Here is a 27,247-nt window from a genome sequence, read left to right as displayed (position 1 = left end):
AGGCAGATCACTTGAGGCCAGGAGTTCAAGACCAGCCTCCACAACATAGCAAGACCCTATCTCTAAAAAACTTTTTAAAAAATTAGCCAGGCATGGTAGTATGTGCTTGTAGTCCCAGCTACTCAGGAGGTAAAGGCAGGAGGATTGCTTGAGCCTAGGAGGTTGACGTGGCAGTAAACTATGATCAGGCCACTGCACTCCAGCCCGGGCAACAGAGCCAGTCTCTGACTCAAAAAACAATAATAATAATTTTCACATTTTCGTGGCTACTTCCACAAGCCTGAAAACATCCTCAGTTCTCTGGCCATTCCACAATGAAGCCTTGCATTTTCTCTTTTTTGGGCAATAAATATTTTTCCAGCTTTATTGAAGCACAGTTGACAAATAAAAATTGTATATATTTAAGGTATAAAATGTTTTGATATGCTCATACATGGTGAAATGTTTACTACAATCAAGCTAATTAACATATCACCTCACATACTGTCACTGAATTGTACACTTTAAAATGGTTAAATTTTGTGTGTCCTTTTCTGTAATAAAAATATGTAAATAAAACAAACGTAAAAAAATGTAAAATAAAACAAACATGTAAAAAATAATGTAAAATAAAACAGACCACACAGCAAAATACAGAAGATAAGAGAAAGGTAAGGAAAGAAGGGGAAAATGAGAAGGAAAGAAAGAAAAGGAAGGAAGGGGATATAGGAGAGAGAAATAATAAGTTACAGAAGGTCAAACAAATGTATTATATTATTCAAATGGGACATCTATTCATTTTTTAAAATCTAGGAGTGAAACAAATGAAAAAATCAACAAAGTACATGCTTCTATAAATGAAGATAACTCCCAAGTTAAGCTACTATATAGTAAGAAATACCATTTGCAAACTTCTAGACCACAGAAAATTGGGGGAAAATTTTATCAAACTTATAAAAAAAAGCATTCATATCAATGTTGCATAAATATAGGAAAATATACAACCAATAGAAATGTGAGTAATGAGTATAAACAGACTATGAATAGAATACAAACTCTAAATAGATTTAAGTGCACATATTCTCAACATCATAAGTAGTTGGGGAAATGCAAATTAAATAAAACATTTTTCATCTAGCAGCGTGGCAAAATTATTTTTAAACTACAAAATAGCCATATTGGTGATGATGTCTAGAAACAGTATTCTCATATATTCTTTACCAATGGTACAGCAAAATATCTATGACACTTTAAAAATATGTATGCTTTGACCATGCAGATTCATTTCCAAGCATATATCTTGAAGAAATATTCTGACATGTAAGCAAGAAGATACATACAAACTGGACCACTGTTGATTATAGGTAAAAACTGGAGAAGACCTCCTAAATGTTTAAATATCCTCAACAGTAAATAATTTAAATAAATTATGTATATTCATATGTTATAATACTAAATAGTCATTAAAAATGAAGTAGAACTATGTGTGTTAAGTTGTTAGGCACACAAATAGGATAAATCACATTAGAAATAATACACTGGACTATATAAAAACTGAAAAATTTTACATGCCATAATTTTAAAAGACCTAATTAAAATAAAAACTCTTATTGCCATAGGTGAAAAATAGTTTGAGACAATATATCACAGAATTAGTATGCTTATATACATAGCAATCACTGAGACTGTTAAAATATTTAACACACAAGTGAACTGGGTATGAATGACAGACATTTTACAAAAAGATAAAGAGAAAAACCAAATTTACAAAAAAATGTTCAATTTCTTTCATAAAAATTTTAGTGTATAATCTTTCAACAAATAATGAGCGCAAGTTTTCATGTAAATAACCAGTGCTTTCAAGATGCAATTAAACTCATCCATCTAATTGTTGCTAGTCACCAAAAACAAACAACTCTCAGAGCCCAGCAGGTGCTCATATCCAGGAATACAGCAATCCCCAAAATGTGTAGTTTTCACTTAACTTGAAAAATCTATTCTATCTTTAACACTAAGAAATGTAAAGCAACCTAACTGAGCAATGACATATACAATGTGGAATCTACATGAAAAACATGTGAATGCATAACTGAATGTACACTATAATTTCTACTATGTGAAAAATGTGTTTATCCTAACTTAAATGGGTCTAAGGTGTATGTTGTGATAAGGTCATGGTTTTCTATTCTTTTGCCAAACTAAACCATTACATTTTCTACAAACCATTATTTCTATGGAAATTTCCTTTCTTTCCGTTGTGTATCAAGAGGAAAAGATCCTTTACTTCCGCCTTCGTGCAATTCAACTTCTGCCCACCTGTCCTACTAAAACATAGAAGCCATTGGGAACAACATCTCCTTTGTCTCTGTAATGCCCTATTTGAAATTCTGCAAACTCGACTTCATGCAAGCTATCCATAAACATGTCTTATCCTTTCCATTACAGTAATTCACTGATGGTTTACATTTATGCGTAATTCTCTGTTTCCAATCGCCTGCCAATACTCAGCAGAGTGGCTCAGTCACATAACTTTCAATTGGAGGTTCTCACAGGAATGGATGCATGATGAAAATAATAGGCTATTTAACCATAGAAGAGAAAACCTTTGGAAGTCAGCTCAAAAGTGCATCAGGGTCCGGAAAAGGAAGTGAGTAGATGATACACATCCCAGTTCCTCATTTAAGGAAGTGAGTGGATGATAAATGTCCCAGTGGTCAAGAAAAAAAGGAACTTCAGGGAAATGGGAGTTACTGGAGAGAAGGGGGCAAAGGAGGAGGAAAGAATTATTTGGAAATCCTGGAGTTCAATTTTCTTCCAGACCCGGAGAGCCTGGTAAAATTTCCTACTGTATATTAGTGAGGATGCAACCTTTTTAATAAAAGCTCTGCTCTCTCTCACAGTGACTTTTCCACATTAGGCTCTCCTGCACTCACCTGATAACAGGCTTCCTGTCAGTTCTTGCTTCACCATCCAGGGCTCCTTTTCTTGCTGTAGTAAAGAGACTAAATCTGGCTTAGCCACACAATGTCCTGCAAAAGTGAAAAGAGAGGAGGTTTGGCCAATACTCTTGCCATCCTAAAATTGAGAACCACTCCTTGTTGATAGAAAAGTGTTACTGCTGAAAGCAGCAGTAAAACAGGTGAGTAGGATCTGAAAGACACAGAAGATAATGCTTTAAGCATAACAAAGACACCATCTTTCACCTCTACAAATGCCAAATTCTTGTCTTAGGAATCCACAACAAAAATTCAGGCCAGCACGTCAGAAGACACTCCCTCCCTCCTCCATAATTCAAAACTGGTTTGAAAATGGAGGTACCCAATGATAGATTCAGATATGGGAGAAGGACATCCTTACCTGCTGATCCCAGGTCACTATGGTTCTCCCATATCCCATTCTTAGAGAAATTCTTCTGAGCTGGGTGTAGCTGCTGGGGGAAGTCAACAGCCAGGTTTTTGATAGTCACCAAGCCCTGCAATGGTAAAAGCACGTTTTTTAAATCAAACCATGTTCATGAACCCACCTGGTCCCAGTGGGATGGACTGTGTCCACACACTGCAAAAAAGGCACTCCATACCAAGAACTGCAACTTAAGTTCTGGTACACCAGGTCACATAATGATAGGGCTTAGTTATAGCATATATGTTTGGGGAAAAACACAGAAAAATAGGAGAAACTTTCTGCTATGGAGAGTTTGTCATACTTACACACAGTATGAACTTACACACAGTATGAACCTTTTAACACAGACGGAAGGCTTTCCCATATTCATGGAAATTATTCAACAAGTCCACAGAGTTTTTCTCTTGTATGAAATCTTTGATGAAAAGGAGGGGTCGATATTCTGCTCAAAGCTTTCTTACATTCATCGCCAAGTCAAACATTTCTGACCTTGACAGATTGTTTGTAATTCATTACAACTCAGTTTCCCCCTCCACTGTTCTTATGTGTATTGAGATTAGGCACTCTGTTCTGAGGGGATAATCTGTCTATAAGAAGTATTGTATTCAAATGAAAACTTCTCCTATAGTTATTGTAGTCATGGTCTCTTCCCTCAAGAAGAGTTTCCTCATGAAGGATACTTCCTCTTGCCTGAAATGTGTCTTCTGACTTACCGGCTGTGTGTCAAACAGAGCATCATAATCCCAGTGTTCCCCTAACAGGGAGTACTCCAGATTATAGCTTGTGAGTCTCTCTGTTATCACTGCCTGGGATAGCTTTCCTTCACAGAAGTCCTTCTTGAGAGGTAACTCCTTGATCTTCCGCACAATCTTCAAGTCTGAAAGATATAAAGAAGGCGAATATATCTTTTATCGTGTTAGTATGAAGAAAAATTCCAAAATGTAACCATTAAATTAAAAGCCACAAAAAAGCATATGATAGTCACTTATTTTTATGGAAGAAAATGAAAAGCAAATCGTTTTGAAAGCTTTCTTATATTACTAGCAATATTCAACCAACCCTACATTCCTAAATTTGTGTAGCCATAGTCCTAAAGGACACAATAAGACCTTTCCCACCTAAAAGCTGAACAAGAGTTCACATTATGTTTTTAGCAGAAGACTGGAAAAAGCAATTAAAAATCAAGAGATAAGGGAGCTCACAAAAAAAAAAATGTATGATAAAATGTCTAATATAAAGAGAAAGTGGAGGCTATGGAAAAAAACTGTTATATGATCCTTATTTCAGCTTTAAGTCAACTCTTTTTCACTGTCCATTTCACCTAGCAAAAATTTCATCTCTATCTCTACATACCTCCTTTTTTTTTTTTTTATTACAATGCTAACTAATAAAAGTCCAGATCCTGGCCTTAAAAATGTAAGTCTTCATAATTAACTAGTCTCAACAAGAGATGAAGGATCTGCAGGAAGAAAAAACAGTTTTATGTCATTAAACTAGCTCGAAGTATATGATTTCATATGATGTTAAATTGGAAACTTCACACAAACATTCTTGTTCTCTGATGCCATATACTGACCCATGTGAGTCACTTTAATTTATAACTGTCAGTAACTTGTCTTGGTGTCAATGCAAGCGTTTCCTTTAAATGTGAATTGAACAAAGAAACCTTGTAAGATTCTCAGTTCTTTAGAAACTGTTACCATTTCCTATTAGGATAAAACCTCTGAAAGAAATCTATAATTCTAATTCCTTGTCTTACTTGATAATCTGCTGTTCTAGAAATAAAAGATGTAGTTGAAATTTCTGTATTCCCAAATAGTATAAATAACAGATACTGCAAGAGGCTTAGGAAGAGTCTGTTGAAGATGCTGCGTGTCTGAGACAGCTGAACTGTGACCAGCAGTGGCCTCACCCTACCTGGTTCTCCCACACTCACCTGGGCACCAGGCTCTTGTCATTTTTCTCTTCACTGTCCAAGGCTCTTTTCCTTGTTCCAATGAGGAGATCACATCGGGCTTAGAAACACAAAGTCCTAGACACATAAAAAACAACCTGGTCACATACTGTGTGGCTGTCCAGACTGAGATGCAGTCCCCTTGGCTTGACGCGAGAGGGCAGTGCAGGTCTTGGTGATAAAGGCATGAAAGGCTTCTAGGTCAAGGAAGTGGGTAGGGTGAGGGGTGGAAAAAGGAGTGGGAGCCCTTACCCAGCGATGCCAGGTTCTTGTAGTTCTCCAACATCACCTTCCTGTATAAGTTCCTCTGATTGGGGTTCAGCCACTCCCACTCCTCTTGGGAGAAATCTACGGCCACATCCCCAAATGTCACCAAGCCCTGAAATGATATAACCATGTTCTTGCTCAACCAGTGCTCATGCCCCGACATGACTGGGGGGCTGTTATAGAAAGAAATGTGTCCCCCGACAAAACTCCTACATTAAAGTCCTATTCCCCAGCACTTTTGAATGTGACTGTATTTAGAGACAGGGCCTTCAAAGAGGTAATTAGGGTTAAATGAGGTCATATGGGTGGGGCCCTAACCCAATCTGACTGGTGTCCTTATTAAAATAGGAAGAGATACCACGGTGTGCAGGCACAGGGAAAAGGCCACGTGAGGACACAGGGAGAAGACGGCCGTCTGCAAGCCAAGGAGAGAGGCTTCAGGAGAAACCAAACCTGCAGGCACCTTGATCTTGGACTTCCAGCCTCCAGAACCTTGAGAAAAGAAATTCCTGTTGTTTAAGACACCCACTCTGTGGTATTTGTTCTGGCAGCCCTAACAAACTAATATAGGGGTCTAAAGATTCCTTGTCTTCATTTTGAGTAAGAGACTATAAACTCAGTACTCTGGAGATCTAGTTAGGTATTATACAGCTAGCCTCATTCTGTCTTAAACTCCAGGGAAAAGAGAAAAATATGGAGACAGCCCCTGCCTTTGGAGAACTTGCAGTTTTGTGGAGTGAAAGGAGGCAGCCGCAAGAAAAACCCCTGACATCAATTCAAAACTATAAATAACGAAGACTAACTTGTTCTATGCACAATAGGTACTACAGCACTGTCCAGCATGGGGACATTTGAGTGACCTGAAGCAGCATAAGAATGGGGCAATAAACTTGAGATGAACCTCAAAGCATCAATATTATTCATGACTAAACTGGGTTCTAAGAATTTCTATTTTTACTGTTAGTGTTCAGTAGAGGTTCATTTAAAAAAATCTAGCAATATTCTTTTTCTAAAATGAATATGTAATAAGAATGAAAAACACTATAATGTTTTAAATTAATGAAATGCTTTTAAGAACCAAGGTGCCGTGTTGGAGAAGCTACGCATTACGAGGAGCTATCAGGAGCACGTCTGCTAACAGCTCGGCATGAGCAGGATTTTCCTGACCGACGGGCAAGATGGGCTGCTCAGCTCCTGCTGGCAGATTTTTATGCAGTGTAGTTTTACAGTTTCAGCCTACAACTCTGATACGTTCCAATGTATTTTAAACATTTATTCAGTTGCAACTCTAATCCCAGGAACCTGTGGCTAACAGAAGGCAGATTTAAATGACTAGCAGCTGTGAGATTTTCCAAGTCTAAACTTAAATGAACATGAAAAACAGTTGGACTACCCCAAAAGCTGAATTACAAAACCTCACTTGGTTACCTAATGCCTCTGTGCCTCAGTTCCCCAGCTATAAAATGGAAAAGGCAACAATACCAACCTTATAGATTACGTTTTGGATTAAATGAGGCAATACATACACAGCACTTAGAACGTGCAAGGCACAATGGAAGCATGCAGTGAACATGAGTTATGATGATGCTGACTGTCATAACTCTCATTCATAGGGATGCTCCCTCTGCTTGTCACCGTTGACCTATATGTTTTCAGGCAGTCCTCGCCCAGTCCCCATTTGTATGTTCTAGATAGAAAAGGCCCCATACTATGAACTGACCACTGTACGTCTGCATGAAGCCTGGTGAACCTGATAATGTAAACTTCAAGTTCCCTTACTGAGCCTTGAGCTCCCTTCAAAGTATCCAAGCCAACCCTGTCTTGGAAAACACACCTAGATGATGCCCTGGACCCCAATAAAAGCTCCAGCCCACAGGTCCCTCCCTCCCTCTTGGTCCCCACCCTTTGGCTGGGCATGTGTGTCTTGAATGTCTCTGGGCGCTTCCAGTAAGCCCTGCAAGGTGTGCTGGTCACCGTTCTCTGGAATCTGCGAATAATAAATAATCTTTTTGCCATTCTGCTCTGACTGTCCCTCACCATGCTGCATCTGACTACACAAAACCTAATTTAAATACCTCACTTAACAAACCACAACACCAACCAAAAGCTGAACCTTTTAAAGATTCACATTATTCTACTAGAAACAAAAGTCCCTTTGAGGTTTGAATTTCTGCTGAATAATATACAATCACATGTTCTTTAACCTGCTACCAAACTTTAAGGACATTTTTAACTGAATTGTGTAAAGATAGGTCAAAAATGTTTTGTAAGTGATATCCCGATTTGAGTGAAGATCAACTGCAGAGGTAGTGGAATCAGTCAACTGCAGAGCTACACTCTCGATGGTAAACTCATGATGGAGAAATCTCCTAAGCTGGGGACTGAAAGGCCCCCTGCAGTGTAAACCACGAGGTAATACTTGCAGGAAACAGCCAAGAACTGCTTAATGTCCTTGAGCAAAAGACACACTAATATGGCTACCTGAGCAAGCTAGTCTAAAACAAATGCTGGTCAGCTCTCAGCAATAATTTTGCAAGTTGAAGCATCTTGGCATAAAAGAAGAGGAACTTATTTGCTTGCCAAGAAGAATCAACCCTAGTTTCCCAGGTTGATCCTGTTTATGCATTAGTGATCTGCTTTTGTATCAGTGGTTTGTTAAATGCCTTCAATTTAATCATGTACGGGGACCCAACTTTAGCAACATACATACATCCTCCTAAGACATTTTCTGTTTTTTTCGGACAGCTCTTTATGTACAGAATCAATGACTTTTGTTTTAAAAATGTCTTTTACTGTAAATAACAGCAATAACAATAGCTGAAAGTACTTACAACACTTCAGACACTATTCTATATACTTATATATTAGCTTATTTAATCCTCACAATGATCCTAATAGTCAGTACTATTACTATTCCCATTTTACAGATGAGGAAATACTGAGCTGTAACATGCCCAGGATCACAGTCAGTCAACTGTAGAGCTGGATTTTGAACCCAGGAGTCTGACTCCACAGTCCATGCTCTTAACCTCCACTTCAGGTGTCAGCAAAGTGTTTCTGTAAAGAGCCAGAAAGTAAATATTTTAGGCTTTGTGGGCCACATGGCCTCAGCCACAACTCTTCAATTTTGCCACTGTAGCACAAAAGCAATCACAGATAATATATAAACAAACAAGTATGTTATGCTACAATGAAGTTTTTTTTATGGACACCAAAATGTGACTTTCATTTAATTTTCACGTATTCTTCTGATTTTTTTCAACCACTGAAAAATGTAAAACTCATTTGTAGCTTGTGGGCCACACAAAAGGAGGTGGTGGTGGGCTGGATTTGGCCCATAGGCCATAATTTGCCCAGTTCTGTCCTATATTACACACTTTTTTTTTAAAGTACGCCATCTAAGTGTCTTGCCTGTAAATTTCTAAAACCGTCATGGTGACATGAGGATGCTGCCAGCTAACACTAGTAAGTCCTTACTGTGTGCCACGTACCTCGTTTCAGGCACTATACACAACTTAATCCTTACAAGAACTGCTTGAGGCAGGTCTAATTATTTTCCTCATTTTATAGATGAAGAAAATGTGGTCACTTGAGTTGCCTGAAGGTTATGCAGTGATTAGATGCTAGAGCTAGCATGTGAACCTAGTCCATGACCTTTGACCACTTTGCCATTCTACTTCTATTAAAACTTTCCACTCTGATAATAGCAGTAATACTTAGTATCCATTCACCCTGATAGTGAAACAAGTTCCAGGAGAAAACACGTTTTCAGATAAAAATAAAAAGAACTTTCCCTAACTGATGTCTCCATCAACCTACTTAATTTAGATGGAGACAAAACATTGTCAAATGTGCAGGTCCTGTTCTTATTCCTGTTGCTGCAACATAAATATGCAGACTTCAAAACGGGTTTCACATTTTTACACTATACCACAGAGAAAACATTATACAGGCACAGAATCTACTCCTGATATAGGCATCTGATGTAAGTTAACTCATCTTAATACACATGTGAACTGGGTATGGTGGCACATGCCTATAGGTCCAGCTACTCAGAAGGCTGAGGCAGGAGAATTCCTTGACCCTAGGAGTTTGAGGCTGTAGCACACTACAGTTGTGCTGAAAATAGCCAATATACTCCAGTTGGGACAAAACAGTGAGACTCCTATCCCTTAAAAAAAATTATATATACATATACATATATAAAAGTATATATACATATACATATATAATAGATGTAATATATATTATATTATATATAATATATGTATGTATATTATATATGTATGTAATATGTGTATAATTTATATGTATATATGTGTGTATGCATGTGTTTATATATAAAATATATATAATTATATATGTAAACACATTACATACATTCTGTATTATATATACATATATTACATAATATATACATACATATATACATATAATATATAAACACACACACAGACACACGAAGATAGAGACATTAAAAGAATACAAACCAACAAAAAATAAAAGCAACTTTACACTTACAGAAAAATATTTCTGTTGAAATTTCATAGAAAAGAATGAACAGGAAGTACTTTATAGAAAAAATACACTAAAAAGATTTGTTTCAATTCAATTCAGTTAACTTTTGAAACATATGAATAAACATTTATTTGGTAATAACTATTTTTCCTCATGAAGTGTACATTTTTTCAAAGCATGCATTTTACAAAGCATGAATTACAGCTTTTGAGGCACCACTGCTGTTCTATCCAAAATAATAATTTTAGAAGTATTCTGATTTCACATAAGCTTAGAAAACCTTAATCCACGAGGAAAGAAAAACTTCTAGGAATGTATTCACACAAAATAATCAGGGGCTGGGCATGGTGGCTCACACCTACGATTCCAGCTCCTTAGGAGGCCAAGATGGGAGGATTGCTTGAGGCCCAGAGTTTGAGGCTGCAATTAGCTATGACTGTGCCACTGTACTCCAGCCTGGGTGACAGAGTGAGACCCTGTCTCTAAAAGCAAAAAACAAAACAGAAAAACAAAATCAGGGAAGAAGCACATTTTCAGGTATAAGAATGACTATTCTAACACTACACTAAATATCAAAACACTGGCCACAAGAGAACTTTAAGACTATATTCAAACATTCATCCACCAAATATTTTCTGTATCAAACATTTAGGCAAAACTGCCCCAAATCCTTGCCTACGAAGTGTGACACAAGGTGACATGTTTGAATAGACCCTTCTGGCTGCTCATAGGGAAGGGGCTGTGGGGAGCATGAGCAGAAGCAAGAGGTCACAGAAGCACAGTCAAGAAGCTGACAGTAAGAGATAGGAGGACTTGGACCTGCTGGTGGTGACAGATGTGATGAAAACTGCCAGATTTTGCACATAATTTGCAAATAGAACTGACAGGATTTGCAACAGGACCAAATATGGAAGGAGAAGGAGAGAAATGAGACAATAATGATAAGGCTTTTGGACTGAGTAACTGAGAGGATGAAACGGCCACTGACTAGGACTCAAGCTGTGGGAGGAGCTGGTTTATGGGAGACTCTCAGGACTTCGGGTCTGGACAGGCTGGCTTGAGTTACCTGTTAGACACCCAGGCAGAGGAGTGGAGCAGGATACACAGGCCCGCAGCTCAGAGGAGAGGTTTGGGCTCACAATGTGAATTTGCGAGGAGGCACCATGTGAGTAGGTTTTACAGACAAGGAACAGGCTAATATCCCCAGGAGACAGCATGCAGACAACAAAGAAAGGGCCAAGAGCAGAGTGCTGAGGCACACACTGTTCCAGATCAGGGAGGTGAGTAAGAACTGTGGCAGAAACTGAGAAGTCAGGAAGATGAAAGTCAGATGAGTGTGGGATCCTAGTAGCCAAGGGAAAAAGGGAGCCTACTGAAGGACAGGGATGAACTATTTGAGGGATTGGCAGCCACCTGTTTTTGTAAATCAAGTTTTACTGGAACACAGCCCATCCATTCATTCTTTGGCTACTTTAGCTCTATAAGAGCAGAAAGGAGTAGGCACAGCAGAGACTCTCAAAGCCTAACATATTTTCTGCTGTGCCCTCATCCAGCACAAGTTTGCCAACCTCTGAGCTATTTCAAATCCCAATGATGGTCAAAAAAGACTAAGAATTGAGCACTGCATCTGGTAATGTGAAGATCACAGTAACCCGCTTAAGAGCAGTTTGGGCAGGTCAACCGGAAGCTGAATCATCTGTACATATATTTTTTGAGGCCCCAGTGGAAGTGAAATGGTTCATCTATTGATGAGCTAGCTATGATATTTATGGGACACAGACAACAGAAACAAACACAACTATTTATTGGCATTTTTTAAAGCCACAAAGTCAAGTGGGAAAAAGAAAGCCTTTCATATTGCACCTCCTCTCCCTAAAATGTTGTCTTTACTGTGCCTCCCAAACATCTTCTCTCCCTTCAAGGCAAGGCTCAAAAATCACCTCCTTGGTAAATACGCCTACCCTTCCGCTACAAGAGGCTGGAAGCCAGGAGCGCCTTGTAGTCCTCGCTCACAATACTTGGCCCAAGGATGATCACATTCTAGAATCTTGCTTGTTTCCTTGACATTGGGTCAACAGGCTGTGAGCTCCAGAGCAGGGAATGGGGCTTAGCTATTGGTTTGTCCAGTGGCTGGCACAAAGTGGTCACCGAACAAACCACGTATAGCAGAAGGGTCTGCCGTGTTCCTCAAGGAGCACACTTCCTTCATCAGAGTGCCTCTGAGAAAAGCGGTACAAGGGAGAGACTGACTCATTTCATCAATCAAGAACGAAGGCTGACTGGAATGAAGCAGCAGCAGGCATGGAGGCCCTGGGCAGCTTAAACTTTTCCCTGTAGCCCATCACTTCACTAGAATGTGAAGAAATAGAAACCCGCACCCAAACAGGTCTCTTACACTGAAAAATTTCAAGAAAATAAACAACATTAAGTCCCGAAAAGCAAGACTGCATTTCAGAGACGAGAGATGAAATGCCAACTCACCTGGGGCATGGCTTTAGGTTCAATTCCTGTCCCCGCAGCCTCCAGCTTCTGGTTTCTCTCCTTGGGAAGAGCAGTGTCCCTGGAAGGCAGAGCTGGAAGAGAAGGGAGTAGCTAGAGACCAGGTCTACACAGTCCCAAATCACCAGCCTAGAAACGTCCCTTCCTGCATGAGCGGGTGGGATCAGGTCATTACCCTGCCTAGGAACTACCACAACGTAGAGATAGTTTTTTTTTTTTTTCTCCCTGGGAGCACGAAAAGAGGAAAAGTGTCCAGTTAGAGTCACCCTGGGAAAGTCAACAACCTTTTACCGCGGCTTGGCGCTCTGAGTCAGTTGAGCTTCCAAATCTTCAGATTCCCCCGCTCCACCAGCTTCAAAGACCAGGGGCACAGTTCTCCAGCAACTGGTCCCCAAGAGCCCAACCCCCTCCCAGATCTCATCCCGAGATGAATTCGTCCCTGTCCGCCCGGCCCCAAACACCTGTCACTCTCACCTCTGTGCCCAGGCCCCGTAGTGGCCGCTCCTCGCTGGCCTTTGGTTGCGAGGCCATTCCTTGAGCGCGGCCTTCCCCGGGCAGGGAGGGCCAAGGTGGCTGGAGTCCCTGTCGTCGGGCCTCGGCCCGCCCGGGGCTTTGTGCGGGGGGCGCCTCTACCCCGAAGCGGCGTCGGCTCGCGAGCACCCGCGCTCGCCGCCCCCCGCATGTCACCCGAGGCCGCGCGACGCCCTCCCGGCCGGTCCCTCACAGACCCACACCCATGGCCACACCCGCCCGCCACGCCCAACGAACAGCCCCGCGCGCGCTCCCCCAAGCCCCGGCATCCACGGGGCCGCGCCGCGGAGCCGCCCCGCCCCCGGCCGCGCCCCGCCCCTCCCTACACCTCCCTACCCCTCCCCGCCGCCCCGCCCCTCCCCGCCGCCAAGCGCAGCCTGGCCCGACCCGCTCCCAGTGCGCAGCCAGCGCCGCCGGAAGTGGGCGGGACCTCCGCGCAACGCCCGCTGGGAAGCGTAGTCCCAAGCAGGGAGAGAAGCGGCGGTCCTCGGAGCTGCTGTTGCAAGATACGGTTTGGCCCCGGGCCTACTTAACGCCCGTCAGTCCTGCCCTCTGCGGGTCGCTCCCACTTGTCCCTGGACCGCAGCGCCGCATAAGTGGTTGGTCGCCAACGCCGGGCCTCGGTGTGGCCGGAAGCAGAGGCCGCCCTGACTACACACCCACGCCCCAAAGGCTTTTGGGAGTCGCGTAGGTGCAGCGGCAGGCCGGTGAGGAGGGGCTTGTGGAGAAAAAGGGTGCTTGGCTGTGACAGGTGTGGGGTCTGGGTGTCAGCTCCTTGCGGGAGCATCACTGCCGACGGGGAAGGGAAAGGCAATCCTGGGTGCCTCTGGAGTCCGGAGGATGACTCTGATGGGGCATGTGTGTGGGCTAGGAAGAGATGTAGAGAGCTTGTGGGATTGATTTTGGGTGCGCCCTCACCACCTCCCGTTCTCTCTGGCTACACGGGCCTCCCATCCTCCAAAATACCATTTTCCATTTTGTAACCTATGTATTTGCACGTCCTGGGTCGGAATAGTCTAACCCCAAATTTTCGTCAGGGCTGGCTCCTTTATGCCATTCACTTGTCATCGCCTCAGAGAGGGCTGCCTAACGTTTCAAAAATACCAGCCCTGGCGACCTCTTGAAGTTCCCTTCTTGTGTGAATCACGATCTGAAGTTAGCTGATGGATTTATTCTTGTACATGTTTAGGACCGGTCTCTCCCCCAGGGGCCTTGTCAGAGCTGGAGAGCTTCATCCTGGGAGCCAAGGGCCTTGTTGGTTCACAGGCAGTGATGCTGTTACCAGTCATCACAGATGCACTGACCCCTGCATGCCCAGTCACACTGGACGCCTGGTCTCCTTACTGTTGAATTGATTTCCGTCAGGTTTCCTGGCCTCAGTGATAGAATTAAGATGACTTCTATCTCTGAATCCAAGGGTGACTGAAAGCCACAAGCAGCAGAAAGGACAAGCCCAGCATTTCTCTTCAAAGCACTTCAGTCTCATAGAAAAGGCTTAGTTTCAGAGTCAGGTGGACCTAGCCATGTAATAGCTGTGGCAGACACTGCTGGTGGTCTCTCCAGTGTCTATTTTGCACTCCTTCTGCAGCAGAACACTGATGATCTTCAAGTGGCCACCTGTCCAGCTTATAATGCTCACCTCCCCAGTTTCCTTGTAAGGAGTAGTGGCTGTGTAACCAGTGAAATTTAAGTACAGATTTGCTGGGGGTTTGGTGGGTGTGTGGAGAGAGACACAGCTGGCATGTAACTCTGGCCTGTTGTCATCTCACACAACCTTCTTCCTGCTTGGGTATGACACAGGATGTCAACAGGTAGAACAGCTGTAGAGACCTGGCAAAGGGATTGTGACTAACTCAGCATTCCACTGGAGGCTATATGATCAAACAGCAAATTGTTTATCATGAATGCAGAATGTGGGCAAACTTGCTTCTGTGCCTGCCACCAGAAGGTTTGCTGAAGGCAATCACTTCCTGGCGCCATGCTCCTTGAGGTTATCTAATGGGACATCTAGAGCCTATTGTTTGAAGAATGCAGTCTTGCAAGCCTGCTGTAAATCAAGCTACTGACCGACAACCACCCCCGCTTCTCCCTATTCACTCTACCTAATAAATATGAAGGGCTGTAAAAGCTCAGGGCCCTTGTTCACTAGAAGCAAGGAGACCCCATATCCCTTCTTCCAAATATACTCTTTTGTCTTTGTCTTTATTCCTATGTTTGTCATCCTTTTTTCAGTCCAACAGGGATAGGGTCCGCCACAAACAGCCACCTTGACATCATGAGGATGACAGTTATGCTAAAGATGGCTTAGCAGGAAAAAAAAGAGAAATAAAGAACCAAATAAATAGTATTAGAAATGAAAAAGTGAACATAATCACAGAAATTTTTAGAATTTTACAAATACTATGATCGCCTTATCTCAATATATTTAAAACATGCAAGGGTTTACCAGAGAGAAAATTATAAGTACCAAAACTGACTCAAGAAGAAATGGAAAATCATTAAATAAGTTCTGAGGCTTTTCTGTGAATACCAAAGCAATAGATAATCCCTATCCTATAAAACTACACTGGAGAATTTAAAAACTAGACACCCTTGATACCAAAACTGGACAAGGACAGTAGGGAAAGAATTTAAATAGGGAAAGAATTGCCAATCTTCAATGACAACATACACATTAAAATCCTACCTAAAGTGACAATAAACATAGTCCAGCAATACCTAGAAAAATATGTCATATCCAAGGAAGATATGTCAGAATACTTTCATGTTCTGGAACATAGAGGCATCACCTATGTGGATAAAGACAGCATCCTGAGTTGATGGAGAAATGGCATAGAAGGAACCAGGTCCTTTGATGACATGGAGCACAGCTGTCTTCTTGCCATGACCTGCCACCTACCTACATGGGAAGCTGTTACTTAAGAAGGCAATAAAATCTTCTTTATTGACAGAGTTGACAATATTTTTATTGTAGCAGTCACTTATTCTCATATGACTGCTATATGCTGTTTTCCTATTATATGGAGCTATATGTGTCCTTGTTCATATTTAGCAGAGAAGCAACAGAAACACACTAAAGAATTACGAAGAAAAAATTCTCAATATATCCAAATTTTTAGAGAGCTACAAGAATCATTTCATTATTAAGTTCTGATGCAGCAGGAAGATGACAAAATTTCTCACCTTAACCACCAGGAGTTACACTGTGCTTTTTTATAAACCCAAAACTATAACTTTTTGAAAAACAAAAACCAACAAGAAAGATGAATAATCTCCCTGCTGAATCATTTAGATTAAGCTGATACAACTTATGAACTACTGCCTATCTTCACATTTGCCATATTTATAAATTCTTTTATTATTTTTTTAAAAATCCAGTATAAAGAATAATATGAACTCACAATAGGCAAAAAGAATATTTATAGCACAAAGAAAGGATGTCATATGCTTAAGTGTCAAATATTTAACAAACAGAATGTACAACATAATGACACTTGATTTGGGAAATAATACTTAGTCCAATGAATTTAGTTATCCAGGGAATCTACTGATTAAAAATATGAATTTTCTGTAACATCATAATTTCTGATTTTATATTTTTCTCTGGAGAGGCATTTTATGTTGTATGTCCATAGGGCCTTACCACATCATGGGACATAAGTCTTTCCTTAGTCACTCAGGAAAAGCCTTGTGATATCTGGCTAAGACAAAGTGGCAGTCTACTCCTGTCACTGGGAATTCGGTCAGCTTTTGATGAATCATCTGAGGGTGGAAGAGTCACCTGAGCACAAGTTGAGTTTTGTTAGAAAAGATAAAAAGGAGACTGGATGCCAAGCAGGTAACCGACAGTTTATACTGCCAAGAATTTATCACAGGAGTGCCAGGGTGGGGAGCCTGTTAATATCATTCACCACTATTAATAAATAAGGATGAAACAGTTTCTTGAATCATCTCAATAGATGATTGAGATAAAATGCAGCTCACATCTGTGATTTTAAAAAGAAAAAGGCTTAGCAAACTAGGTATGGTGGAGAGCTTCCTTACTTGATAAGAAGATGGAATAAAATTATTATAAGCCCCAAATTCTTTCATTCAGCTTTGGTTAAAATGGTCTGTCAACATCAGACTGGAAAGAAAAGGTTTCCATAGGTAGTTCTGAAAATGGAAAGCAGTGGCATAGACTTTGTCTTTTATTGTAAAGAATATTTACTCATAACTTACAATTAATTGGAAAATGGAAGACAAAGCCTCAGACCAAGAGGTGAAATCTCACTTAGGTTAGATTTTATGAGCCTACTTTAAAAGCAATAAAGTGATAAATTGGCCTTCATCAAACTGAGATACACAGCATGTGAAATAAAACATTCACTGGGCTTAAAAGCAGAATGGAAACAAAAGAAGTAAGACTAAGTGAACTTGAAGAGAGATTGATGGCAATTATCCAATCTGAAGCACAGAGGAAAAAAGTTGGGGGGAAAAACACTGCTTCAGAGCAATGAACAGGCAGTAACTAAAATTCAAAATACAATACCATTTCCGATTACGAATTTTAGCTCCAGATCGACTGCAAGAACAAACCAGAAATCCCAAGAGTACCCACAGACCCTGTGAAGGAAGGGGGAGACACCCCAAATACTGTGAGTGCCCCAACTTCGGAAATGGGAAAGGGAGATCCTCCTCTCCCAAATATACCCCACCTCAGCTGGAGAAACTGAAGGTCTGTTTGTGGGAGAAGTTGCTGACATTTCCTGGAGCTGAGTCAATTTAGAGAGCTGAGCAAAATACAGGGGTAGAGGAAGCAGTTGGAAAGATCCTGGGAGCTCACTGGGCCCTAGGCAGGCCATTCCTGCCTGACACCACAGGGATCCATTGGGAAGGCACCCGGGGAGAGGGGGAAAACACCAAAGGGAGAAGGAAATCTCCAGCTGCACTTTGTAGCACTTTGAACTGGGTGAGAAGCCTCCTGGTCAGAACTTGGGGAAGGGCATGGATCAGGTGTGCAGACTCCCCAGGTGGGGAAAGAACCAAGCCCTTTTCTTTTGCAGTTGGGAGGCGGGTAGCCTGGGGCAAGTTCTCAAGCCTGGTGCATCCACTGGCTGGAAACAGACTCAGGTCTGTTGGGGGGTCACAGTGGGAGTGAGACCAGCTCTTTGGTTCATGTGGGAGCTGGGTGAGGCCTGTGACTGCCAGCTTTCCCCCACTTCCCTGACAACCAGTATGACTCAGCAGAGGCAGCCATAATGCTCCTAGGTACACAACTCCATTCATCTGGGAATCTCACCCCCATCCCCCACAGCAGCCCTAGGAAGACCTGCTCAAGGAGAGTGTGAGCTCAGACATACCTAGTCCTGCCCCAACCTGATGTTCCTTCCCTACCCACCCTGGTAGCTGAAGACAAAGGGCTTATAATCTTGGGAGTTCTAGGCCCCCACCCACCAATGGTTCCTCTCCAAATGCCACAGCTGATGCTCTTTGGAAAGTGCCACCTCCCAGCAGGAGGCCAACCAGCACAAAAAAAGAGCATTAAACCACCAAAGCTAAGAACCATCACAGAGTTCATTCCACCCCACTGCCACCTCCACCAGAACAGGTGTTGGTATCGACAGCTGAGCGACCCATAGGTGGTTCACATCTCAGGACTCTGTGCAGACAAACACCAGTACCAGCCCAGAGCCAGGGAGACTTGCTGGGTGGCCATATATATATGAAGGAAAGATACAGTCTTTTGCAGACAAACAAATGCTGAGAGAATTCACCACTACCAAGCCACCCACTAAAAGAACTGCTGAAAGGAGCTCTAAATCCTGAAACAAATCCTGGAAACATATCAAAACAGAACCTCTTTAAAGCATAAATCACACAGGACCTATAATACAAAAAATAAAAATAAAATAAAAAGCAAAAGTAAAGAAACCAAGGTACACAGGCAACAAAGAGCATGATGAATGCAACAGTACCTCACATCTCAATACTACCATTGAATGTAAATGGCTTAAATGATCTACTTAAAAGACACAGAACTGTGGAAAGGATAAGAACTCACTAACCAGGTATTTGCTGCCTTCATGAGACTCATCTAACCCATAAGGACTTCACATAAACTTAAAGTAAAGGGGTGGAAAAAGGCATTTCATGTGAATTGACACCAAAAAGAAGCAGGGGTAGCTATTCTTATATCAAACAAACTAAACTTTAAAGCAACAGCAGTTAAAAGAGACAGAGGGACATTATATAATGGTAAAAGGCCTTCTTCAACAGGAAAATATCACAATCCTAAACATATATGACCTAACACTGGAGCTCCCAAATTTGCAAAACAATTACTAATAGACCTAAGAAATGAGATGGAGATCAACACAATAATAGTGGGGGACTTCAATACTCCATTGACAGCACTAGACAGGTCATCAAGACACAAAGTCAATAAAGAGGTCTGGCACAGTGGCTCATACCTGTAATCCCAGCACTTGAGAAGGCCGTGGCGGGTAGATCACCTGAGGTGAGGAGTTCAAGACCAGCCTGGCCAACATGGTGAAACCTTGTCTCTACTAAAAACACAAAACTTAGCTGGGTGTGGTGGCAGGCACCTGTAATCCCAGCTACTCGGGAGGGTGAAGCAGAAGAATCACTTGAATCTGGGAGGCAGAGGTTGCAGTGAGCTGAGATCATGCCATTGTACTCCAGCTGGGGTGACAAGGGTGAAACTCCGTCTCAAATTTTTTAAAAAAGAAAGTCGACAAAGAAACAATGGAATTAAGCTATACCTTGGAAAAAATGGACTTAACAGATATATACAGAACATTTCATCCAACAACCACAGAATACACATTCTATTCAACAGCGCATGGGACTTTCTCCAAGATAGACCATATTATAGGCCAGAAAATGAGCCTCAATAAATTTAAGAGATAAGAAACCACTTTCCTAAAACAGTCCTTCTTTGAAATGTCCTATGGGTGGTGAGTAAAGCACTCCCTAGAGGTAAAATGCTGCTCTTGAGCACAGGTTCAGGAAAAGCTTTTCAGTCGTTTTGAGCCAAGGTTTTTCCCAGCAGGCTTAAACCCAACCAAAGGCCTTAAAACATCCCCAGGCACTAATAAAGATATCTAAGCAACTTCTAGACTAGATGTATGAGCTGGGCTTGTGCAAGAATCACCACCCATAATTCTTCTGAATGACTGCAACAGAAGTCTACCTTCCTTAGAGCTCTCCCAGAAATACTGGTTATATTCCTTTCTTCAGTATGTGCATACCTTAGTCACAGTTCTTTTGGGGCTACTCTGCCAATTCAGCAGGACAAAACATGTTTACAACCTGGCAGAAGCATGAATCGGGTCAGGTCTAGGGAGCAGAGTAGCAGAAACTCATATACTATCTTTAAGTCATGGCCAAAGGATAACTCATGTTCAACTTCACCCATGTCTCAAGGAGTATCTAATTTGATTTAAATGAACTGTGTACAGGCGGGATACGGTGGTTTATGCCTGTAATCCCAGCACTTTGGGAGGCCAAGGTGGGCAGATCATGAGTCAAGAGATCGAGACTATCCTGTAGTCCTAGCTACTCGGGAGGCTGAGACAGAAGAATCACTTGAACCCAGGAGGTGGAGGTTGCAGTGAGCCAAGATCGCACCACTGCACTCCAGCCTGACGACAGAGCAGGACTCCATCTCAAAAAATAAAAATAAAACATGAACCATGCACAACCAGCAACACACAAAAAAACCTCATGGAATAACATGAGAGCAGTTCACCCCGCCCACTACCAAAAACAAAACAAAAACAAAAACAGGGAAGGAGTTCTTGTATCTGTGTGTGCATGGTTTCTTTTTTTTTTTTTTGAGACGGAGTCTCGCTCTGTCACCCAGGCTGGAGTGCAGTGGCCGGATCTCAGCTCACTGCAAGCTCCGCCTCCTGGGTTTATGCCATTCTCCTGCCTCAGCCTCCCGAGTAGCTGGGACTACAGGCGCCCGCCACCTCGCCCGGCTAAGTTTTTGTATTTTTAGTAGAGACGGGGTTTCACTGTGTTAGCCAGGATGGTCTCGATCTCCTGACCTCGTGATCCGCCCGTCTCGGCCTCCCAAAGTGCTGGGATTACAGGCTTGAGCCACCGCGCCCGGCCTATGTGCATGGTTTCTATTTGTATTGTAAACAAAAACTACAAATAACAGATACTATGAATGCATTTTTTAAGCTTTATGAAGTTTATGCAGTTAATAACGATGTCTTCGTGTTAGTTATGAAATTACATTTGTTCATAAACTGCAAGACAACTTTGAGTACATAGAGATCCATCTCATTTTCTGTAACTACATACTGATCTACTAAACTGATTATCTGTAACGTAAGTAACCCACAACTTTACTAGTTCTAAACATTTTTTCCAAATTTTTCACAATTCTACAACGTATTTGCTTATGCATATATATTTCTGCACTTGTGCTTTTTGAGAACATAAATGACTAGGTGTAGAATTGTGGCAAAGGGTAATTACATCCAAAATGCTGACAGGTAACACCACATTGCCCTCTAAAATGGCTTTCCTCTAATTTACCCTGTCAATATATGAAAATATGGTCTCTCGTACATCTGTAACAATACTGGATATTATCCAAACTTTACATTCACATAAAATTTCTGCTGGTTTGTGTTGGTGGTGATGAGGACTTTTACAGTCTGCATTTATCTGATCATTAGTGAGGTTGAGAACTTCTTCTATTTAACCATTTTAATTTCTTCATCCAATAAATTTTGTTGACGTGCTCTGTAAGACTGTGTACCTTATCCTTGCTGCTTTCCAACAGCCCTTTTTCAAGTGCTATATCCTTTCTAATGTATGTTTAAGGTATCTCTCAGCCTGTCATATGCCTTTTAACTTTGCATACAGTATCTTATGCCATGAAAAAGGTTTAAATCTTCTACATAGTCCTGTCATTCTCCATGGCTTCTGGACCATGTCCTGCTTCCCAGACTTCCTGAACCTAAAGGCACAGAAATACTCTACATTCTCCTCTACCATTGTAACAGTATTTCCTCTTACATCTGTAACCAGTATAGAATGAACTTCTGTGTAAGGAATAAAATGGGATGCTGACTTTATTTCCAGTTGGATAACTGTCAAAGACATTTAATCTCCCCCAATGATACATCGAAAACACTTCTGCAATATAAAAAAACCCATGGGATATGACCTTCTACAAAATCTCCCTTCTGATAGCTCCCTAATTAACACTCAACATGAATTTCAGAACTGTCAATGTAAAAGTAACTTACAGGATTACAATATTGAAATATTCATCTAGGATCATGTTATGGATCTCCATTTATTCAGAGCCTCTGTTCTCCATCAATAGAGGCTAATAATTTCCTTTTGTATATAACTAAGTAAACTCACCTATACTTTCATTTTTTTCCCCTTGGTTTGATATCAGAGTTGACTTAGCCTCATGAAAGAAGTGGAACATTTTAAGTGTGTGTGTGTTTTTTAAAATACACTCCAGAACAACTTTACTAGTGGATCCTTGAAAGGTTAGACTAAATCTGTGAACCCACATGTTGAAATACAACTATATTACTCAATTTCTCTTTCTTCAGTTAAACATTAGTTTTTTGTTTTGTTTTGTTTTGTTTTTGCTTGACTAAATACAGTCTTTTATATATTCTCCCCAGGAATTCTAATTCTTTTGTTCATTTTATCCAGAGCTATATAGCCACTTCTTAAAACATGTTCTGTGCATCAAGTCATAATTAATTTCCTCACCAACAAGGGAACACAGCCTTAATCATGAGAGAGCCACTCTGATGTTTTATTATAATATTAAACGTTAAGCATACTACATGTGCTAATCACCGTCTACCTTAAGATACTGTTTTAAGTCAGGCTGGTTGCCTGTAATTCCAGCCACTTGAGAATGAGGTGGGAGGATCACTTGAGCACAGGAGTTTGAGATCACCCTGGGCAACATAGTAAGACCCCATTTAAAACTTTTTTTAGTTTAAAAAAAGATACTGTTTCGGTTCCAAAATTTTTACGATTGCCAAACTGCTTTCAAGAATACACTGTTTAAAAATAACTTACATCAACTCTGAAGAATACTTATCTAACATTTACCAAGCACTTAGTATGAGCTGATCATTTTGCTAAGCACCCTATGTACATCAAGTATTTTAACTAGAGTTTTAAGAGAGTAATTTAATTTGCATTTTTCAAGGGTCACTGTGGCTGTAATGTTAACTCGAAAGGGACAAAAGAGGATGAAGTTTTGGAATTCACGGGTATCCAACCCATTGAATGTGCGGACTTTTATGCTTATTTGAGGTGGTGTATCACTAAAATTATGCATAGACTTTTTTTTTCTTAGCTCATCAGCTATTGTTAATGTTACTGTATTGTATGTGTGGCACAAGACAATTTTTCTTCTTCCAATGTGGCCCAGGGAAGACAAAAGGTTGGACACCTGTGTAATGACTGAAATAGTAGTCAAGGTGAAATGACTGTGTTTTGAACTGGGGAACGAAAAGAAGTGGATAAATTCCAAAAGTATTTAGCAGATATATCCACAGGACTTGGTGATGTAGTGGGTGAGGGAGAGCTGGATGCCTGAAATGAACTCACTGATGAGCAAGGTGTGCATTTCGTCTGAAGACATTTGCACATTCTTTACATTGTTAAGACCTCTTTGCAGTATGAATTCTTCCATGTAAAGCATTCAATCTGGCTGCAGGTTTTTCTTGTGTATGCTTCACGAAGTTCTCATGATGTGTTTTTCAGTTCCATCAGGTCATATGTTCTTCTCTAAACTGGTTATTCTAGTTAGCAATTCCTCGAACCTTTTTTCAAGGTTCTTAGCTTCCTTGCATTGGGCTAGAACATGCTCCTTTAGCTCACAGGAGTTTATTACCCACCTCCTGAAGCCTACTTCTGTCAATTTGTCAAACTCATTATCTATCCAGTTTTGTTCCCTTGCTGGCGAGGAATTGTGATCCTTTGGAGGAGAAGAGGCATTCTGGTTTTTGGAATTTTCAGCCTTTTTGCACTGGTTTCTCCCCATCTTCATGCATTTATCTACCCTTGGTCTTTGATGCTGGTGACCTTCAGATGGGGTTTCTGTGTGGATGTCCTTTTGTTGATGTTGATGATATTCCTTTTTGTTAGTTTTCCTTCTAACAGTCAGGCCCCTCTGCTGCAGGTCTGCTGGAGTTTGCTGGAGGTCCACTCGAGACCCTGCTTGCCTGGGTATCACCAGTGGAGGCTGCAGAACAGCAAAGATTGCTGCCTGTTCCTTCCTCTGGAAGCTTTGTCCCACAGGGGCACCCACCAGATGCAAACTGGAGCTCTCTTGTATGAGGTGTCTGTGGACCCCTGCTGGGAGGTGTCTTCCCATCAGGAGGCATGGGGGTCAGGGACCCACTTGAGGCAGTCTGTCCCTTAGCAGAGCTCGAGCGCTGTGCTGAGAGAACTGCTGCTCTCTTCAGAGCTGGCAGGCAGGAACGTTTAAGTCTGTTGAAGCTGTGCCCACACCCACCCCTTTCCCCCATGTGCTCTGTCCCAGGGAGATGGGGGTTTTATCTGAACTTTTTTCAGAGATGCCCTGCACAGAGAAGAGGAATCTAGAGAGGCAGTCTGGCTACAGAGGCTTTGCTGAGCTGTGGAGGGCTCTGCCCAGCTGGAACTTCCCCGTGGCTTTGTTTATGCTGTGAGGGGAAAACCACCTATTCAAGCTTCAGTAATGGCAGATGCCCCTTCCCCCACCAAGCTTGAGCATCCCAGGTCGACTTCAGACTGCTGTGCTGGCAGTAAGAATTTCAAGCCAGTGGATCTTAGCTTGCTGGGCTCAGTGGGCATGAGCCCACTTAGCTCAATCACTTGGCTCCCCGGCTTCGGCCCCCTTAACAAGGGAGTAAGTGGTTCTGTTTCACTGGCGTTCCGGGTGCCACTGGGGTATCAAAGAAAACTCCTGCAGCTAGCTTGGTGTCTACCCAAATGGCCGCCCAGTTTTGTGCTTAAACCCAGGACCTTGGTGGCATAGGCACCCAAGGGAATCTCCTGGTCTATGGGTTGCAAAGACCATGTGAAAAGCTTAGTATCTGCACCAGAGTGCACCATTCCTCATGGCACAGTCCCTCATGGCTTCCCTTGGCTAGGGGAGGGAGATCCCCGACTCCTTGCACTTCCCAGATGAGGTTACGCCCCACCCTGCTTCGGCTCGCCCTCCATGGGCTGCACCCACTGTCTAACCAGTCCCAATGAAATGAGCCGGGTACCTCAGTTGGAAATACAGAAATCACCCACCTTCTGTGTTGCTCTCATTGGGAACTGCAGACCAGAGCTGTTCCTATTCAGCCATCTTGCCAGCCTCTGGCTGAAGGTTTTTCTACATTTCTTACGTTTATGTTTTTCAACCAGTGGGACATCTCTGATTAACAGTAAGGGATTGATGATAACTAAAGGCTTGGCCACATGCACTACATTCTTAAGGTTCTTCTCCAGTATGACCTCTTTGATGATAAATTAAGGATAACTTTCTTCTGAATGCCTTCCCACATTCAAAACACTGATAGGGCCTTTGGCCAGTGTGGAGTCTTTGATGTTGAGCACAGGATGAGCTATCACTAAAAGCCTTTCCACATTCAGTACATTTATAGGGTTTCTCTCCAGTATGAATTCTTTGATGTTGAGTAAGATTGGAAGTTTGGCTGAAGGCTTTCCCGCATTCATTACACTCATAAGGTTTCTCTCCTGTATGAGTTTTCTGATGTTGGGCAAGGTGTGATCTCTGTTTGAAAGCATTTCCACATTCAATACATTCATAAGGCTTCTCTCCAGTATGAATTCTCTGATGAGTAGCCAGCTGCGAACTGATTCTAAAAGCTTTTCCACATTCTTTACATTCATAGGGTTTTTCACCAGTATGAATTCTCAAATGACTAACAAGGTGTACATTCTGCCTAAAGGCTTTCCCACATTCCTTGCATTCATAAGGTTTCTCTCCAGAATGTACTCTTTGATGCTGAGTGAGTGATGCATGATGGCTAAAATCTTTCCCACATATATCACATTCATAAGGTTTCTCTCCTGTGTGAATTCTCTGATGTACAGTACGGGATGAACCAGAGCTGAAGGTTTTTCCACACACATCACATTTGTAAGGTTTCTCTCCAGTATGAATTCGCCTATGCAGAATAAGTCCTATGTGAACACTGAAAGCTTTCCCACAATCAATGCAATTAAAAGGCTTCTCTCCAGTATGATAACTCCTCCAGTGACGAATAAAAGATGTGTTATACCTAAAAGCCTTCCCACACTCAATACATTCATAGGGTCTTTTCCCAGTGTGACATCTCTGATGGCGAGCAAAAGATGAGCCATCACTGAAGGCTTTGCCACATTCTTTACATTCATAGGGTTTCTCTCCAGTATGAATTCTCTGATGCTGAGCAAGGTGTGCAGGCTGTCTGAAGGCTTTTCTACATTCCTTACATTTATATGGCTTTTCTCCAGTATGAATTCTTTGATGTTGAATAAGGTGTTCACTTTGTTTGAAGGCTTTCCTACATTCTTTACATTCAAAGAGTTTCTCTCCAGTATGTGTTCTGTGATGTTGAGCAAGGTGTTGCCTTTGCTTGAAGGCTTTTCCACATTCCTCACATTCATATGGTTTTTCACCAGTATGAATTCTAAAATGAACAGTAAGGGATGAGCTATGGGTGAAGGTTTTGTCACATTCATTACATTTAAAAAGCTTCTTTCCTACATAGACTTTCTTGTGTTTTATTACCATAGAATTTTTGGAGAAGCTTTTTTTATCTGATGTGTGATTATAAATATTCTCTTCTATGTTTTCCAGATGGATACATTTCCCAAATTTAGTATATTTGAATTCTGTTTCCTTAGTGAGGGTTTCTTTATGAGTGATTGTTTCTTTCTTGCTAAAAATATTGTGACTTCCCATCTGCTTCTCAAAAAGGTCTTCCCATTTCCAGTTTTCTTCAAAAGTGGAACACTCAAGTCCATAGCTTGTAATTCCCTCCATGCATGCATCATCATACATGAACTGCTTCAGAGGTAATTCCTGTGTCTCATATATAGATTCCCAAT

The 27,247-nt window shown here is 41.6% G+C and overlaps 3 protein-coding genes across 8 annotated transcripts in view; 1 reads left to right on the top strand and 2 right to left on the bottom strand.

The window, feature by feature from the left end:
- LOC139360522 (ZNF470 divergent transcript) overlaps positions 1 to 7,617 on the top strand; it is a 21,061-nt gene extending 13,444 nt beyond the window's left edge. For both annotated transcript variants that reach the window (XM_071088007.1, XM_071088006.1), the window contains exon 2: positions 5,951 to 7,617. In XM_071088007.1, coding sequence (XP_070944108.1) covers positions 5,951 to 5,994 — 44 coding nt within the window. In that variant the 3' untranslated portion in view covers positions 5,995 to 7,617. The remainder of the gene's footprint in view (positions 1 to 5,950) is intronic.
- The window catches only part of LOC105488123 (ZFP28 zinc finger protein), a 27,955-nt gene extending 2,397 nt beyond the window's left edge, over positions 1 to 25,558 (bottom strand). Inside the window, exons 1-7 of one of the 3 annotated variants that reach the window (XM_071087977.1) lie at positions 25,442 to 25,558; positions 12,602 to 12,693; positions 5,588 to 5,714; positions 5,318 to 5,413; positions 4,095 to 4,258; positions 3,337 to 3,451; positions 2,913 to 3,008 (exon numbers count right to left, since the gene is read on the bottom strand). In XM_071087977.1, coding sequence (XP_070944078.1) covers positions 2,913 to 3,008; positions 3,337 to 3,451; positions 4,095 to 4,258; positions 5,318 to 5,413; positions 5,588 to 5,714; positions 12,602 to 12,610 — 607 coding nt within the window. In that variant the 5' untranslated portion in view covers positions 12,611 to 12,693; positions 25,442 to 25,558. Of the gene's footprint in view, positions 1 to 2,912; positions 3,009 to 3,336; positions 3,452 to 4,094; positions 4,259 to 5,317; positions 5,414 to 5,587; positions 5,715 to 5,960; positions 6,086 to 12,601; positions 12,694 to 13,093; positions 13,380 to 25,441 lie in introns of those variants that run through there. The other 2 variants (XM_011751907.2, XM_071087978.1) reach the window with 2 other exon arrangements.
- Positions 21,331 to 27,247, bottom strand: part of LOC105488124 (zinc finger protein 471) — a 29,865-nt gene continuing 23,948 nt past the window's right edge. For all 3 annotated transcript variants that reach the window (XM_071087979.1, XM_024794782.2, XM_011751918.2), the window contains one exon: positions 21,331 to 27,247. In XM_071087979.1, the coding sequence (XP_070944080.1) occupies positions 25,623 to 27,247 (1,625 nt within the window). In that variant the 3' untranslated portion in view covers positions 21,331 to 25,622.

Source organism: Macaca nemestrina, chromosome 20 (assembly GCF_043159975.1).
Source record: "Macaca nemestrina isolate mMacNem1 chromosome 20, mMacNem.hap1, whole genome shotgun sequence".
Taxonomy (NCBI): Eukaryota; Metazoa; Chordata; class Mammalia; order Primates; family Cercopithecidae; genus Macaca; species Macaca nemestrina.
This window is presented reverse-complemented; position numbering and strand designations above follow the sequence as displayed.